At 46.4% G+C, this 16,358-nt stretch overlaps 1 protein-coding gene across 4 annotated transcripts in view; it reads right to left on the bottom strand.

Annotated features, from left to right (window-relative positions):
* The window catches only part of LOC137428325 (centrosomal protein of 170 kDa), a 118,924-nt gene that overhangs the window by 20,783 nt on the left and 81,783 nt on the right, over positions 1-16,358 (bottom strand). For 2 of the 4 annotated variants that reach the window (XM_078779109.1, XM_078779110.1), the window contains 2 exons: positions 10,674-10,821; positions 9,230-9,318 (listed from right to left, as the gene is read on the bottom strand). In XM_078779109.1, the coding sequence (XP_078635235.1) occupies positions 9,230-9,318; positions 10,674-10,821 (237 nt within the window). Of the gene's footprint in view, positions 1-9,229; positions 9,319-9,774; positions 9,922-9,989; positions 10,822-16,358 lie in introns of those variants that run through there. The other 2 variants (XM_078779108.1, XM_078779111.1) reach the window with 2 other exon arrangements.

The following is a 16,358-nucleotide window of genomic DNA, read 5'->3' on the forward strand; positions in this document are numbered from 1 at the left end:
ACCGCCTTCTGACACGCTGCTTGATGCGGCCACACCTCGTCCTCGCGCTCCTCCCTCTTTCCAGGCCTACCTCGTGGCATTTGACTAGTTTCGAGCGAAACTAAGGGCAGCGAACGCTGCTGGCGGCCAAAGCGTAACAAACTGCCGCGGGTAGCCCAAAGCGTAACAAATTGAGGGATGCCAAATGGGGCGCGGGATCGATTATGCCAATGATGGAGATTGGAGGGTGGCCGCAAAATGAAAAGGACCTAAGCTTATTATTTCTTTACACAACGCAGATGTTTACTAGTGAAAGTGGCCTACTCTTACACATACTATGACATAACTAATTCTAATGGGCCTACGTGTTGCTTGTGGACTAACTATGGGGGCAAACCGTTAACCTTTAATGATGTTATATGTACACTCTCAAAACCGCAACAATATCTCTTCTGAGGTAAAAACAAAACAAAAAAAACAAAAAAACAACACTTTTAAAGCATTATACATATCAAACGATACATTTTATGAAACGGGGAAACTTAATACACACTTTGGTGGTTTTAAAATGACAGAATATGTCTTTATTAGAAGAAAAAAATTAACATTTAAGACGACGCTGCTAAAAAAAAATACACCGCTCTAACGCATAACCACGAGTTTAAACTACATTTACAACAAATATGAAAACTATTTTCATATCACAATGTTAAATATAGAATATATAGAAGATAATGTTAAAAAAAAATGAGCCCTATCTTCCAATGGTAAAAAAATCCTTCAAAAAATTCCTGGATCTGGAATAATATCCTGAGCTTCACCAAAAACTAATCAATTCTTCCTTATCCCAAGGGCAATCATCCCACCAACTTTCATCCAAATCCGTTCAGAACTTTTCCAGATATCTTGTTCACGAACGAACACACACACACACACACACACACACACACACACACACACACACACACACACACACACACACACACACACACACACACACACACACACACACACTCGAATGCATTACTCCCGCCTCTTCTAAACAAATTTTACATTTGCAATTGAGTGCATATGCTGAGCCCTATGTTATGGTTCAATAGCAATATTATTATTATAGCAACAAAACTGAAAGATGCTTCCTGGTCTCAATTGGATGGGTTGGCAGGATGGCCTAGAGGTACGCAACTCACCGTTAAGCTGTCTAGCCTGGGTTTGAATCCCGACGCAGCTATAAACTGTCATCCCAGTGTTTCACAGGCAGGGTGATTCATCAATGTGTGTGCCGTCACTCAGATGGATGTTGAACTGGGCGTTCCGTCTGCCAGCATTCGTTGATGGATGTTAAAGATCCCACAGTGTCCTTTGCGAAGAAGGTGAGCTATCGAGCTATCGCAGGCACCAAGACCAAATTACAAATTCCTGTCCTAACCAGCAGAGGGCACTGATTCTACCCCACAGCCTTGTGCTGCATGCAAAATAAGTCTGAATTGGATGGTTCTGATTAACAGTCTGAATCACTGCACAACAGAAAAGCCATTATTCTCAACCATTACATCACATTTCAGGGTTCGCACAGTCATGGAAGACCAACTTTCCACGACTTTTCCAGGACTTTTAATGCAAATGTTTTGTGTAACAAGTAACATTGGAATAAACCACAAGAATATATGAATGATACCTTGTTTGTTTTCTGTTATCGAGGTAAGCCCCTAATCCATTGCGGTGAGTCACAGAACAATATTTAGCGTGTGTAGGAGTTGCGGACAAGGAGAGGGCGAGACACTTCTTGGCTTGTTCAAAGCTCCTTTCTTTCAACAGCACTTCCACTCCCAGCCTCTTAAGGGGGCGTGGCTCCAACAACCGAGTGCACGCCACGCCCATACCATCAATAGACCCCCTGGTCCCGTGCCTGTGGATTATGCCTCAATGGGGTAACCCCCACATGCGCCCCCCCAGAATTCACTCGCACGGGCAATGTCAGTTTTCGGGGGGCCTTAACCATCCAGCCGAAACGACCCCTGATGACCTGAGCAGGGACTGTTAGTGGTTTGGCGGTAGGCAGGCCAACCGGGGACTTACCCGACTGGGGACGGCCCCGCCGTGAGGGTTGAGCCAACCGAGGGGGCTGGTCTAGGTCCAAGTGAGCCGGCTTGAGGCGGTCCACCGAAAGGTGGTCCGGTTTGCCGCCAATGTCGACCACGAAGGACTTGTCCCCGGCCTCCAGAACGTGGAAAGGCCCGTCGTAAGGCGGCTGAAGCGGCCCCCGGTGTGCGTCATGGCGAACAAAGACGTACTCCGCTGTACGTAGATCCGGCGGGACGTGGGCCTGAGGCAAACCATGTTGAGATGTGGGCACCGGTGCAAACATCTTGGCATTCTCCCGGAGCACCGACCGCTGACGGGCAGCGGAGCAGGGGCTTGTGGCGTCAGGCATTAACTCCCCGGGAACCCGCAGCGGCTGGCCATAGACGAGCTCAGCGGATGAGGACTGGAGGTCTTCCTTACGGGCTGTCCTGAGGCCCAACATGACCCACGGGAGTCTGTCGGCCCAACTGTCATCCCGGAGGCTGGCCCTGAGAGCAGCTTTCATAGAGCGATGGAACCTCTCACAGAATCCATTAGCCTGGGGAGTGGGGATGATATGCAGTGGTGCGATGGAGCTTTACCCCCTACCCCTGGGCAACAGCACCCCAGAGCTCTGAAGTGAACTGGGGCCCCCTGTCTGAAGAGATGTCCAAGGGGGCGCCAAAACGGGCAACCCGAGTGCTGATGAACGCCCAGGCCACATCGGCGGACGTTGTAGATGTGAGCGGGACGGCCACTGGCCACCTGGTGGTCCTATCGACCATCGTGAGGAGGTGGGTGAATCCCCGCGAGGGGGGGAGGGGCCCTACCAGGTCCACTTTAACATGGTCAAACCGTCGCTCGGGCACTGTGAAAGGCGCCAATGGGGCCTGTGTATAGCGATGCACCTTTCGAGCGTTGGCACTCGACGCAGGTGTTGGCCCAGTCATGCACATCCTTCCTGAGCCCGTGCCAAACGAACTTCGCCGCCACCAACTTTTGCGACGTCTTCCTGCCCGGGTGAGAAAGACCGTGGACGGCATCGAACACCAGCCGTCTCCAGCTGGTGGGTACGACGGGTCGAGGCTGTCCCAAAGATACGTCGCACAGTAGCGTGGTGCCCGTGTCCTTGAACGGCACATCAGACAGTCGAAGCCCCGTGACCGCCACCCTGCAGGCCTGGACATCCGGGTCAGAGATCTGATCGGCCGCCATACGGGCGTAGTCGATGCCAAGGTGCACCGCGCCAGCTATGGGCCGGGAGAGACAATCGGCGACCGTCTTATCCTTCCCAGCAACATGTTGGATGTCCGTCGTGAACTCGGAAACGAAGGAGAGCTGGCGTTGTTGACGGGCAGACCACGGCTCCGAGACCTTGGCCATGGCAAAAACCAGGGGCTTGTGGTCCACAAACGCCGTGAACGGGCGGGCTTCCAACAGGTAACGGAAGTGTCGGACAGCTAGGTAGAGGCCTAGGAGCTCACGATCGAAGGTACTGTACTTTCGTTCGTTAGAGTGGAGCTGCCGGCTAAAAAAAGCAAGCGGCTGCCAGGCCCCGTTGACCCACTGCTCGTGCACGGCACCAACCGCGTAGTCCGAAGCGTCAGTGGTGAGAGCAATCGGTGCGTCGGGCAACGGATGCGCCAGCATGGTTGCGCTGGCGAGGGCCAGCTTAGCATCCGTGAAAGCCTTGGCCATCTCCTCGGTCCAGTCAATGGCGCGTTTGGTAGGCTTGCCCTTGAGGGCCTCATAAAGGGGCCGCATCAGCTGGGCCGCCCAGGGCACGAAACGATGGTAAAAGTTCACCATGCCCAAAAACTCCTGCAGGGCCTTGACGGTGAGGGGGCGCGGAAAACCCTTCACAGCCTCCACTTTCGACGGCAGTGGGACGGCCCCCTCCCTCGTGATGCGGTGGCCGAGAAAGTCAATTGAGGCCACCCCGAACAAGCACTTGGCCAGGTTAATGATCAGGCCGTGCTGACTGAGGCGTTCAAAGAGCGCTCGGAGGTGAAGCATGTGCTCCGTCCTGGAAGCGCTGGCGATGAGGATATCGTCCAGGTAGACGAACAGAAACGGCAAATCCCGCAACACGCTGTCCATCAGGCGCTGCAAAGCCTGGGCCGCGTTCTTGAGCCCAAAAGGCATACGGAGGAATTCGAAAAGCCCGAACGGTGTAATCACTGCGGCCTTAGGAATGTCCTGCGGCCGGACGGGGTCCTGGTGGTAACCACGAACGAGGTCCACCTTAGAAAAAAAATCTTTACCAGCCAAGCGGGCAGAAAAATCCTGGATGTGCAGGATTGGGTAGCGGTCAGGGGTAGTGGCGTCGTTAAGGCGGCGATAATCCCTGCACGGGCGCCACCCGGCTTCAGCGCAATGTGGAGAGGCGAGGCCCACGGGCTGTCGGACCGTCGCACGATGCCAAGACGCTCCAATGTGTCGAACTCCGCCTTTGCGATAGCGAGTTTCGCTGGGTCGAGGCATCGAGCCGGACGTAGACAGGCGGGCCGGTGGTCGGAATGTGATGCTCCACTCCGTGACTGACGACAACGGCCGAAAAGGTGGGCCGTGTAAGGGCCGGGAACTCGGTGAGGATGCGGGCGAACTCATCAGAGGTTGAGAGCGTGCAAGCAAGCCTCGTCGGGGCGGACCCACTCAGCGAGCATGGAAGAGAACTGAATGTCTCCGCATTAATGAGCCGCCGATTTTTATCATCACCAATAGGCCGTTGGCACAGAGGAAATCAGCGCCCAGCAAGGGGTGGATACCCTTGCCGTGAAAAAATCCCATGTAAACCGCTGCCCGCCAAAGCACAGTGCCACGGTCCGTTTCCCAAAAGTCTGAATAGCACTGCCGTTGGTGGCTTCCAGGGCGGGGCCGTGTCTCCCGGTCCAATGCTGACGCAGGTAGAACGCTCACCTGGGCCCCTATGTCACAGAGGAAATGACGTCCGGAGTCGGTGTCCGAAATGAACAACAAACTGCCCGAACGGCCGACGCTCATGGCAGTTAACGAGCGCCGGCCACCCCGTTTCCCGACTCGCTGAAGCTGCAGGGTGGCCGGCATGCCTTGGCCTGGGGCCCAAACCTTGCGTGGTAAAAGCACAAGCCTGGGGCCTTCCGCCGCTGGGCCGTAATGGCGGCCGCAACGGTGTCTGTCAGCGGCGTAGGCTCAACGGGGCCGGGGTCCCATGCAGCCGCACTACATTGCTGTCTGGCGGAGAAAAACTTGTCTGCTTCCCTGGCCAGAGCGCGGAAATCCTTAACAGTCGAGTTGGCCAGGGCTGACCGTACCTGACCTGGCAGCTGTTGCAGGAACAGTTCTTTGAAGAGGAAACATGGCCGGTGGCTGCCCAGGAGAGACATGTGGTCCATCAGCCCTGACGGCTTGGAGTCGCCCAGCCCGGGTAGAGAAAGGAGCTGGTGGGCGTGCTCGGCCTCAGTGAGCTCGAAGGTTTCGAGCAGCAGTGCCTTTAGCATCTTGTACTTGCCGCCCTTCGGAGGATCCTGGAGAAGGCTCACCACCCTGGTCGTAGTGGAGCCGCTGAGCGCAGACACGACATAATAATACTTCGTGTCAGCAGAAATGCTCCGAATGGCGAATTGGGCCTCAGCTTGTGCAAACCAAACGGCAGCTTGTCGTTCCCAAAACTCCGGCAGTTTAATCGAAACTGCGCTTGTCGCCATGTTCGTTTGAAGCTCCGAAAACGTTCGATAGCAAGACGGGGTCACCAATGTAGGAGTTGCGGACAACGAGCGGGCGAGACACTTTTTGGCTTGTTCAAAGCTCCTTTATTTCAACAGCACTTCCACTCCCAGCCTCTTAAGGGGGCGTAGCTCCAACAACCTAGCGCACGCCACGCCCATACCATCAATAGACCCCCTGGTCCCGTGCCTGTGGATTATGCCTCAATGGGGTTACCCCCACACGTGCACATTATAGCTTGGCGATACAAATACCAGAGTTTTCCAGACCTGTTTGGAATGCACCAAGAATATGAGAATATGCAGGCTACAACTCTCCACATCTAACAGTGAGTGACTTGCCATAGCTCATTTCCATTTCAAGTTGTACACTCTTATGAAGCTTCCAGTTGACACTTGGGCATTCCATAGAAAACGGAACAAGATTTCTTGGATTCAAGCTTTCCAAAATTGAATGAAATTCAGCGTGCATGTCTTCAGCTGTGCAGTGTCCAATGAACTTGGAATCATGATATATGGACTTAACTTCATCATTCTCCCACAGTTTTATGTGGAAGTCCAATTGCTTTTTTTGAATCTTTTTATTCAGTAACTCGTCAAATAGAGCACATATTTGCTGTCAACGTTCTGTTTCAAGAGGCTTTGTAAATGGGGTGCTTTTGTAGTGTCTGCCCAATGACACGGTGCACTTTTGGCCTCGACCAAGAGGGTAACATTATAATAACTGGAAACAAACTGAAAGGAATCGATTGCGATTCCATGGAACGTAGTGTTGATGCAGAGATAGGTATAGTACAGTACTGTACGTACTGCATGCCTCAGTTACCACCTGTGCCACAGCAGCACGGCTGAGTACACACAACCCACACAGGGGGTAAAATACCGCATAAAATCGAGATGGACCGTGTAAAAACAGAACGGTTTACAGAAAATTATATTTTACAGAAAAAAGGCGGAACCTCATAAAGTCAATAAACCAAGCTTGTGTAAAACAATGTTTGGATTAGATTTAGGCAAACAGACAATAAATATAAACAAAATAAAACTGAAGTGTAAATGACTGTCCTGGAGCCAAATAATTCCATAATATGGAAGTTAGACACGTCATTTGCAATCATATGTAAGGCCATGCTTTGGTGCTTGGCACCTCTCACATGACTGTGAAGTGCATTTTCCCCCATATTCCCAACATTGAATGTCTTTTCACAGACCCTGCAACTGGCCTTGTGAACGGACTCCTTCACGAGCCAATCCAGATAGTCGACGTGCTTTAGCCACAAGGAATTAAAATAGCAAAACTTTGACATTCTCAAGTTCGCTTTTCCTTCCACTTTACAAACAACAACAACAGCACTATGGAATGTATGCACGACCTGACGTCATGTCGTAAAACGATTCAGTCATATGTTCTCCACTCTAACTATGGCATGCTGATCTAATGGTGGAGCATTTTCGATCCTTGGTACTGGTATATTTTAAAATACCTCGCAGAGCAACCATTATTGTGCGCTAATGGCCATTTTACGAGTATTTCCTGCATTGTGTTTTTGCTACATTATTGTATTGTATCATGAGTGTGTTTCATTTATTTATTTATCTGCCAGTTTTCATGTCCATCTATCTTTCGTCCAGGGATTCTCCATTTTCATCGTCCTGTATCTTCTTAGAGTAAACTATTATGAAAAAACATGTCGTAAAACTATTCAGTCACATGTTCTCCACTTCACGTATGGCATGTTGATGTCTCTGGCAGCTCTACATAAGTTCATGCCGTTTTGCTTTATCTGCTATCTCTTTGCCTGCTCGATGTTTCGTCTCTCTACTGTGTGCCGCAACTGTGGGCTGTGAAGACATGTTCAAGGTGGAGCATTTTCAATCTCTGGTACCGGTATCTTTAAAAGGGCTCGCAGGAAACACCTTCGTTTATTGTGTGCTCATGGCCATTTTGATTATTTATCAGATCACAAGTGTGTTTCATTAATTTTATTCACATCCGTCCATCTTTTGTCCTGGGATTCTCCATTTTTGTCATCTGGTTCCTTCTTGTTTTATAAACGATTCCATAAAAGCACGTTTCATGTAGTGGCCCGTAATTGCAGATTTTGCACAAGAGAAACCATTTTGGTGCAGCTTTAATGGTTGGAGGTTATAATTGGTAATGTTCTCTTAAAGAGGCTGGCAAAATGAACAATTCCAACTCGGGGCCTGGTAGATTATTTATATTTGCACAATTTTCTCCAGTGTCCAGGAGTTTCAAGGACTTGGATATGTTTTTAACTCAACTGGACTACCGTCCAGTTGAGTTCATCACATACTGAACCCTCCGGCGTCCGGCGTCTGTCGTCCGTTAACTTGTCCAGTCAGTTCAGTTGAGTTCTGCTTCCCTGGAAGCTCTAGTTTAGGACTTTCCAGTACTGGAAAATGCTTCTTCATTTTTTCAGGAATTTCAAGGAGTTTCAAGGACAGGGTGAACCCTGCATTTTGAAGCAAATCACTCAATCAAATCATTCACAGCATGCACAGAGCAGAGTTGAACCATTTGGTGCCGTTATCATGATGGTGATGGATATTCGCCTTCCTCTGTACATTTTAAAATACTTAATGCTGTTTTGCAACTTTGAGACCAGAATTTCCTATAGTAGCCACCTGCAAGACTGCAATGGAGATAAAAAGCAGTGTAAGCCTTCATCCGCCACCCAGCTGGGTCGGATGTTAGCCGTGATTCCATCTCTCCAACACTGCCTTACTTTCAACAAGTGTTTGTGCCACCTGTGCGTGCACACTGCTCCTTATCACCATTCATTGCAGCTACGTTTATGGAGCAGCTTAAACCAACATCATTCACCTGTGCTACACAACCCTTGTCAACTCTGTGCTTCGTCTTCACCCAGATCTGCCACCTGCGCAATGACATCACTGTCCTGCACTTCCACTGTTTGGAGCCGTGAGGTTCCCCTTCCCTTCTGTACCATTTATTTTAACCTTGTTCCGTGTATCTTAATGCTTGGTTATTTTCATTCCATGCAAAGCTACAATTTTAATTCTTCCTCTTGTTTTTCCATTGTTAATTTTATCTCTTGCTTCTCTTTTTAATTTAATCTCTTATATTTCAAGTTATTTTGCCAATCATGTTCATGCATATTGTGGCATGATAGGGTATAGTGTTTCATTTTTTTATACAACCCCACACCGCCAAATGACCATTTTAAAATCTCTCTTAAAGTCTTGTCTTTTCACAATTGCTTTTTAAAAATTTCTACAATTGTTAGTGCCATATTTATTTATCTACTAATCCTTAATATTTATTATCTTTCATAATTGATACAAACAGCTGCATACCTCACCCCTTCCCAAACTATATCTGCATAGCAAAGCAAGAGAGGAAACAAAAAGTGCAAGAAATGACCGGAAAATAAATAAAACAACAGCTTGTGTATGATAATTGCCAACCATATCAAAGATATTTCAGTTTGTTGACTCACCGGATCTTTATTGATGTTTTATCTGTTGCCAGGCGAATCTTTTGCGAGAGCTGGCAGATAGAAGTGAGCAGCAAAGCATCCAGCACTACCTGTTAAGAGCACAGCAACAAAGATGCAGCTCACCAAAAAAGTTTTGCTTTCAAAGGTGGTGTGGGGCAGGCAACAGATGGTCGATCAGGTGAACAGGACCATGAAGAAGGCAGAAATGGGGATGCAAGTAGGAAAGGTGAAAAGAACGAGTAGAAGGGTGCAAAGAGTGTAGATCTGTGGAGAAGAAATTAAATGTGCTTATAGAATAACAATGCCAAAAATAAATCCCCAAAAACTTATATTTCGTTGATTAAATTAAGAACCAAAACTGCAAAATAAAAATATTGTGAAATGGGGGAAAGGGAGGGATAGGGGATGGGGGGATTAAGCCACGGCCATAAAAGCAGCAAAAAGTATGAGACTGAAGATAAACATGTTTAAAATAAATAAATAATAAAAAATGAAAATAAGATATGAACCCAAATTGTGGCATGTTTATATGATGACTCCACAACCTCATCTCTACTCCACGTCTTCATTCTGATGATGGCAGGGATGTGTTCTTTGCCCTCTGACCCTCCCTGACCCCTGATGTCATCACTATCACCAAGGGGTGGCACTTTCTTAAAGTTGAGGCTCTCGTCATAGATATGAGGAAAGAGCTAGCACGGGGTGAAGAACAGGGGTGGGGCGAACAGCAGAGGGTCGGCCAGAGGCTCCACATTTTTTTCCAAGTTTAATTATTTATTTCCATTCTTACGATAATCCTTATTACTTACACCCTGTGAAATGATTAACTATACAATGTTGAAGTTTTTTTTTATAAGCATGAACAGAGTAAAATATAATTTCAAAAACAGAAGAGAAACATGTTAGGGAAATAAAAGAAAAATCACACACTATAAAGGAAGAGTTCACAATTGAAAAAGCAGATCATGTTCAAGTCACATTAGAACAAAACATATCAGCAGGTTTGAAACATGAAAAGACAAGAGGACAATAAGGAAGACAACAGGTAAAAAGGCAAGAAATGTGATCTATGAAGATGAAACAAAGAGGAGTCGTCACCAAAGTCAAACAAAGAGGAACTGTTTTCCAGTGTGATGTTAAAACATTCAACTCAATGTAGATGTAGATGTGCATGCATTTATGCTTGGAATAAAGGAAAGTATGAGAGTTCATCACAATGTAACATATTTCTAAATATTCACATGGCAATCTGCCATTTTTAATGCCTTCATTAAGGCAGCCGCAGGAAACAATAAAATAAAATAAATAAGACAGGCTAATTTTTAACAGAAAGGTTAGTTCAAGCAGTCATTTGGTTTGAGTAAGTCGAGTGATGAACAGAGAGAATCAGGTTCAAGGTCGAAGCAGGAAGGAATCACCGTCCCGGGCAATCTCAATGGCCCACCTCCTCACGGGCGTCAATGGAGGACCCTGGCGTGGAGACTGTCGTGCTGCCTGCTGTGCCTGATGAGCTTCCCATCTCAGGATCGCCAGTCACACTGTGGATCTCCCTTGCTAAGATAGCAAGATCTTTGGCAAGATCTTTGCTAATCCTGGTGGGGAAAGAAATACCATTCAGTCTGTTTAATGCTGCTGCTCCAGGCCATGTGAATCTTGTTATTTGATCCTATGAAGAATAGTGCGACTTTATTCACTGCCAGTCAAAAATAGCTGCTCTTTTTGGACATATAACAGCATATGATAATATGACATGGTACGTTCGCAGGGCAGCTCACCAGATGTCGGAACAAGGGCAAAGGCAGGGGCAAGGTACTCACACAGAATGGGGTTATTCTAGTTTTATTTGGATTTTTTTGTGTATGTTGCAGAATGAAGTGTTTATGGTGGCAGGAGTGCAAATCCTGCCACCAACCTCCAGGAAAGAGGTACCCAACTGCAGAAGGACGTCCGCAATACAGTTTGGGCACCAGATATGGATGGCAGTTGCCTCACGAGGAGCTCCTCCTCCCTTTAACAGGTTTTGTTTTTAATCTTGCTGGGTGTCCATAACCATACACCCTCCTCACCAGGAAACCTGGTGGGGGAGTCGGTTTAGTCACCGACAAACCAATCATGAAACAGGTTATTACAAGTTTACATGATACCTGCAGCAAGCCACAGATCTGATCTGGCCTGACCTGACAAAAAGTAAAACTTGGTCAAGATTAGTCAAAGGTCAAGGGCAAGGCCATCCAAAACATGTAAAACACCTATTATGCCTCAATTAGAATTTTTTTCAACCAAATTTGTTATGCATAACAATCAATCATGTAAAACACATGATAGATCATTATCGGGAAAAGCCTTCAGGACTCCCATTATTTGATTATGGGAGGGAACCATGGGGAAACCCTGCTGGGTCAGCTTGTGGTGGTGTGTGTCAGGGTGGTACTGAGGTGTCATCCAACAGACAGCAGTCTCCTCAGGTTAACCTGAGGTGGTCCCTTCAGGTGGGTGCCTGAAATGTCCTCACTCTAAGAGAGGATGATCACCTGTCTCTGCTGTCATCTGAGCTCTAGTGTCATTTTTTTTTTTTTTTTGTATACAAGATCGAGGCTCATGTAAGAGCTACCATCAATCACAAAAAAAAAAACAACAAACAGACACACAAAACATACAAAAAAAGGAGCGGGAGACAAGATGGGGAGAGAGAGGGAAGCACACAAGTACAACAGCAGAGAACAGGGACAATGGAAGATCTGTGGGAGGGAGGGGGCTTTTGGGGAGGAGGCAGGGGAAGGCGGGCGGGGGAGGGTGGGGGGGGGGGGGGGGGGAGAAAAAAGTCGGTATTTCAAAAAAAAGTGGATCTGGGGTGAATTAACGGGGGTAGAAGAGATCAAGGTTTTGGATGGGGGAAGATAAGAGATGGTGGTGAACAGCTGTTTTAAAGACCTGGAGGGAGGAGTGGGATTGAAGAGAGTGAGGGAGTTTGTTTAAGAGGCGGGAGTAAAGAGGAATGAAGGAGTGAGCAGAGAGTCTTGATTTTGGCAATTTCACCAGAAGAGGGTTACTGGCAGATCTTGTACGACCTGTAGGAATATTTGGGGGACAGAGCACAGATAGAGCTGGGGGGGCTAGGCTGGATAGGAGTCGGTAGAAGACAGAAAGACCACCTACCTGCCTGCGGTGAGTGAGTGAAAGGCCCTCGGAGTCATCGCGGGAGATTCCAATGATTCTGAAAGCTTTGGTTTGAACAACGTGAAGACGAGCTAGGTGTGAGGCAGGAGCACCAGCCCAGAGGGGAGATCTATAGAGCCTTCTTGCAATATACAGGCTATACCTTTTTCAGCAAGTATGTGTAAGGGAGGGTAGCTATGCTGCTATTTTGGGTCCAAAAGGTCGAAGAGGTACCATCGAATAGTAGGTAATTAATAGATGTCCTCATGGTCCAACCCACATTCAAGCAATACGTAATTAATAGATACTAGCCGAAACCCGTGAAACATCCACGGAAGGGAGGATGTGGTGTATGGATAGAGTGTACCATTATGGATGGCATAGGGGATTTGCTTGTCTGAGTAAGAGTTAGGAAGAAAGATAAGAATGAAGAGTGCGCATATGAACAACGATCGCCGACACCGGCACAAATGCATGCTCTGGATTGTCCACTCAGTGGAAGGCTTGTTTTCGCCTTCGCCTGTCCAATCAGCGGACGGCTTGCTTCGCCATCGCCCAGCAGACGCCAATACGATGGCGTCGTAAGATGGCGTCGTATCGGCAGTTAATCGGATGCTTTTGGGCCCCAACGTCGGATAATTCAGATTTTTTGAGTATGGCTGTACGTGATAAACAAAGAGCGCGGTTCGTAGATCGTAAATCCATTAGTGCTGTGGGCATCGGGTCACTGGGTGCGGCGTAAAAGGGATAACAAAGTCGAGTCCTGACGCTATTATTATATAGATACTCACGTGGGCCAACCAAGGCTTCACCGACCACCCATGTTTTTCGGTAATTATTTATTATTATTATTATTATTATAATACATATAAATATATATATATATACAGTCATGTGAAAGAGTAAGTACACCCCATGTAAAGTTTTGACTTTTTCAACATATTTCAATATACAGCAATACCCCGGCCTACGTCATGAATTGGTTCCATAAGCCGTGACGTAACTCGGTTTTTGACGTAAACCGGGCGTAATGCCTTAAAAATGCCTTAAAATGAAGACAAAAACTGTAAAAATAGAGTAAACAACTCGCAAAAGTATATAACTATCGCTAAACCTTAAAGAACACTAAAAACACATTTTAGTCATATTTTTTAATGAGTAATGAACACAATTAATAAATGAATTTGTAAAGAATAATAAATAAAATTAATAAAATTATGTTATTCACCTTAAACTTGGCGTCTCTTCTCAACACAAAAAACACATTTTAGCCATATTTTTAAAAGAGTAATGAACACTATATGCGGGGCTTCTTCGGCGACTCATCAAAACTAGTAGAGGCCTTGCGTTTCTCGACATTAAGTAGGAACTGATCCAAAGTCCCTTGAATTGTGCGCTTCTTCTTCTCAGTTAAGATGGTCTTGTAAGGGAGAAAAAGGTCGCTGGTGCCATTCATCATTTTTGCGAAACGCTCGGCATTTGGGTCTTGTGCCTCAAATATTGCAAGACACTTGGAGAGTGTCTATTCCTTTCCAAAAGGTGATATTTTCCAAAGGTGATAAAACCTTTCTGCATTTCGGCTACGGTGAATTTCCTTGGCTCTGGTTCTGGAAGCTCATCCTCTTCGCGGCGCGCTTCCTTCAACGCCATTAAGTCCTCATTAGTTAAAGGCTGCTTGTCTGCCTCGATCAAACCGTCAAAATCCTCCTCCTCCAACTCCATCTCCAGGTCAGCGATGAGGGAAACCAAGTTTTTAGACACAGCCTTGACTGGCGCATCAAACCCCGTGAAATCATTAACAAGGTGGGGGCACAAACGCTTCCACACCCCATTCATCGCCGACTGCGTAACCTCCAACCATGCAGCATTGATGTTAAGCACTGCCTGGTAGATGTTATAGTTTTTCCAAAACTGCCGGATGTTGATGCCTTCCTCCTCCGACGTTGCATCGACAGCCTGACGAAGAGTGCAGCGGAGATAGGAGCGCTGAAATTTTTTTTTCACGTCCTCCTATTATGATGTAGGAGTGACGTAAAGTCGCACATAATGACGTTCGCTGAACTGAAATTTACTCTAGAAGAGTGGCGTAAAGTCGGATTCGACGTAGGTTGAAATGGCGTAAAACGGGGTATTGCTGTACAGCTATTTGATCTTCATTTCAACAATATTGATAGATAAAGGTGATATAATACAACAAATATCATGAAACATTTACATTTTGTCATCCATTGTATAATTTAAATAAACATAAATGCAAATTTCGCATGTGGAAAAAGTAATTACACCCCTACATTTATCACTACTTCAAATACTAAAATTAGAATCAGGTGCACCAGCTCAGGTGCAAATGATTAGAACATCGTTAGAGAGGATCTTGGACGAACCTGTCTTATTTAAACCTCAGACATTTCGTTTGGTTTGCTCTTTGTTGTGGAAGTGTGCGGTGTCACCATGCCTAGATCAAAAGAGCTCTCTGAGGCCTTCAGAAAGAAGGTTATAGATGCCTATGAGTCTGGGAAGGGATTTAAAAAGATCTCCAAACAATTTGAAATCAATCATTCGACTGTCCAGAAGATCATCTACAAATGGAGAAGATTCCAAACACCTGCCAACTTGTTCAGGCCAGGCCGCCCCAGCAAGTTCAGCCCGAGAGCAGACTGCAAGATGCTCAAAGAAGTCTCTAAGAACGCCAGAATGTCATCACGGGACCTACAGGTAGCTCTTTCCACTGTTGATGTCAAAGTGCACGAGTCCAACATTAGAAAGAGGCTGCACAAATTTGATCTACATGGGAGGTGTGCTAGGAAAAAACCTTTGCTGTCCAGAAAGAACATCAGGGTAAGACTAAAGTTTGCCAATGAACACCTAGGCAAAGACCAGCACTTCTGGAACAATGTGCTCTGGATAGATGAGTTAAAGGTAGAGCTATTTGGCCACAGTACCAGAAGACATGTTTGGCGACAACCAAAGACAGCATTTGACCACAAGAACCTGATACCAACTGTAAAGCATGGTGGTGGAAATATTATGGTTTGGGGCAGCTTTGCTGCATCAGAGCTTGTGCAGCTCACCATCAGAGAATCCACTATGAATTCTTCATTGCACCAGAGTCCAGAGGGTGCTTGAGGATAATGTGAGGCCATCTGTTCGAAAGTTTTAGCTCAACCGAAGGTGGACCTTGCAACATGACAATGACCCTAAACATACCAGTAAATCCACCAAGGAATGGCTGAAAAGAAAGAAATAGAGGGTTCTGGAATGGCCAAGTCAAAGCCCGGATCTAAATCCCATCGAGATGTTGTGGGGGGATTTGAAACGAGCTGTGCATGCAAGAAACCCCTCAAACATCGCACAGCTGAAAGAATGCTGCATGGAGGAGTGGGCAAAAATTTCTCCCAGTCGATGTCAGAGACTGGTAGACAGTTATAAGAAACGCCGACTTGAGGTTGTTTCTGCCAAAGGGGGCAATACCACCTATGAGAGCCAAGGGTGTACTTACTTTTTCCACATGTGAAATTTGCATTTGTGTTTATTTAAATTATACAATGGCCTACAAAATGTAAATGTTTCATGATATTTGTTATATTATATCACCTTTATCTCTCAATATTGTTGAAATGAAGATCAAATAGCTGTATGTTGAAATATGTTGAAAAAGTCAAAACTTTACATGGGGTGTACTTACTTTTTCACGTGACTGTATATATTATATGTATATATATATATGTATACATATAATATATACAACCAGGATTTGAACCCAGTATCCTAGGATCCCAATCCGGCACCCTAACCGCTAAGCCAACACCAGCCCCGGAGGCATTATGTTTTCGTGTTGTCCGTCTGTCCGTGATAGTTTTTCGTTACTGCAATAACTTGAATGGCTGAAGGGATCCAAGTCAAATAGATGTGGTGCAGGTATGTATAATGATGAAAAGATAAATGGATTACATTATGGGGTCAAGATGTCAAA

Source organism: Myxine glutinosa, chromosome 5 (assembly GCF_964187855.1).
Source record: "Myxine glutinosa chromosome 5, kmMyxGlut1.1, whole genome shotgun sequence".
In the NCBI taxonomy this organism is placed as follows: Eukaryota; Metazoa; Chordata; class Myxini; order Myxiniformes; family Myxinidae; genus Myxine; species Myxine glutinosa.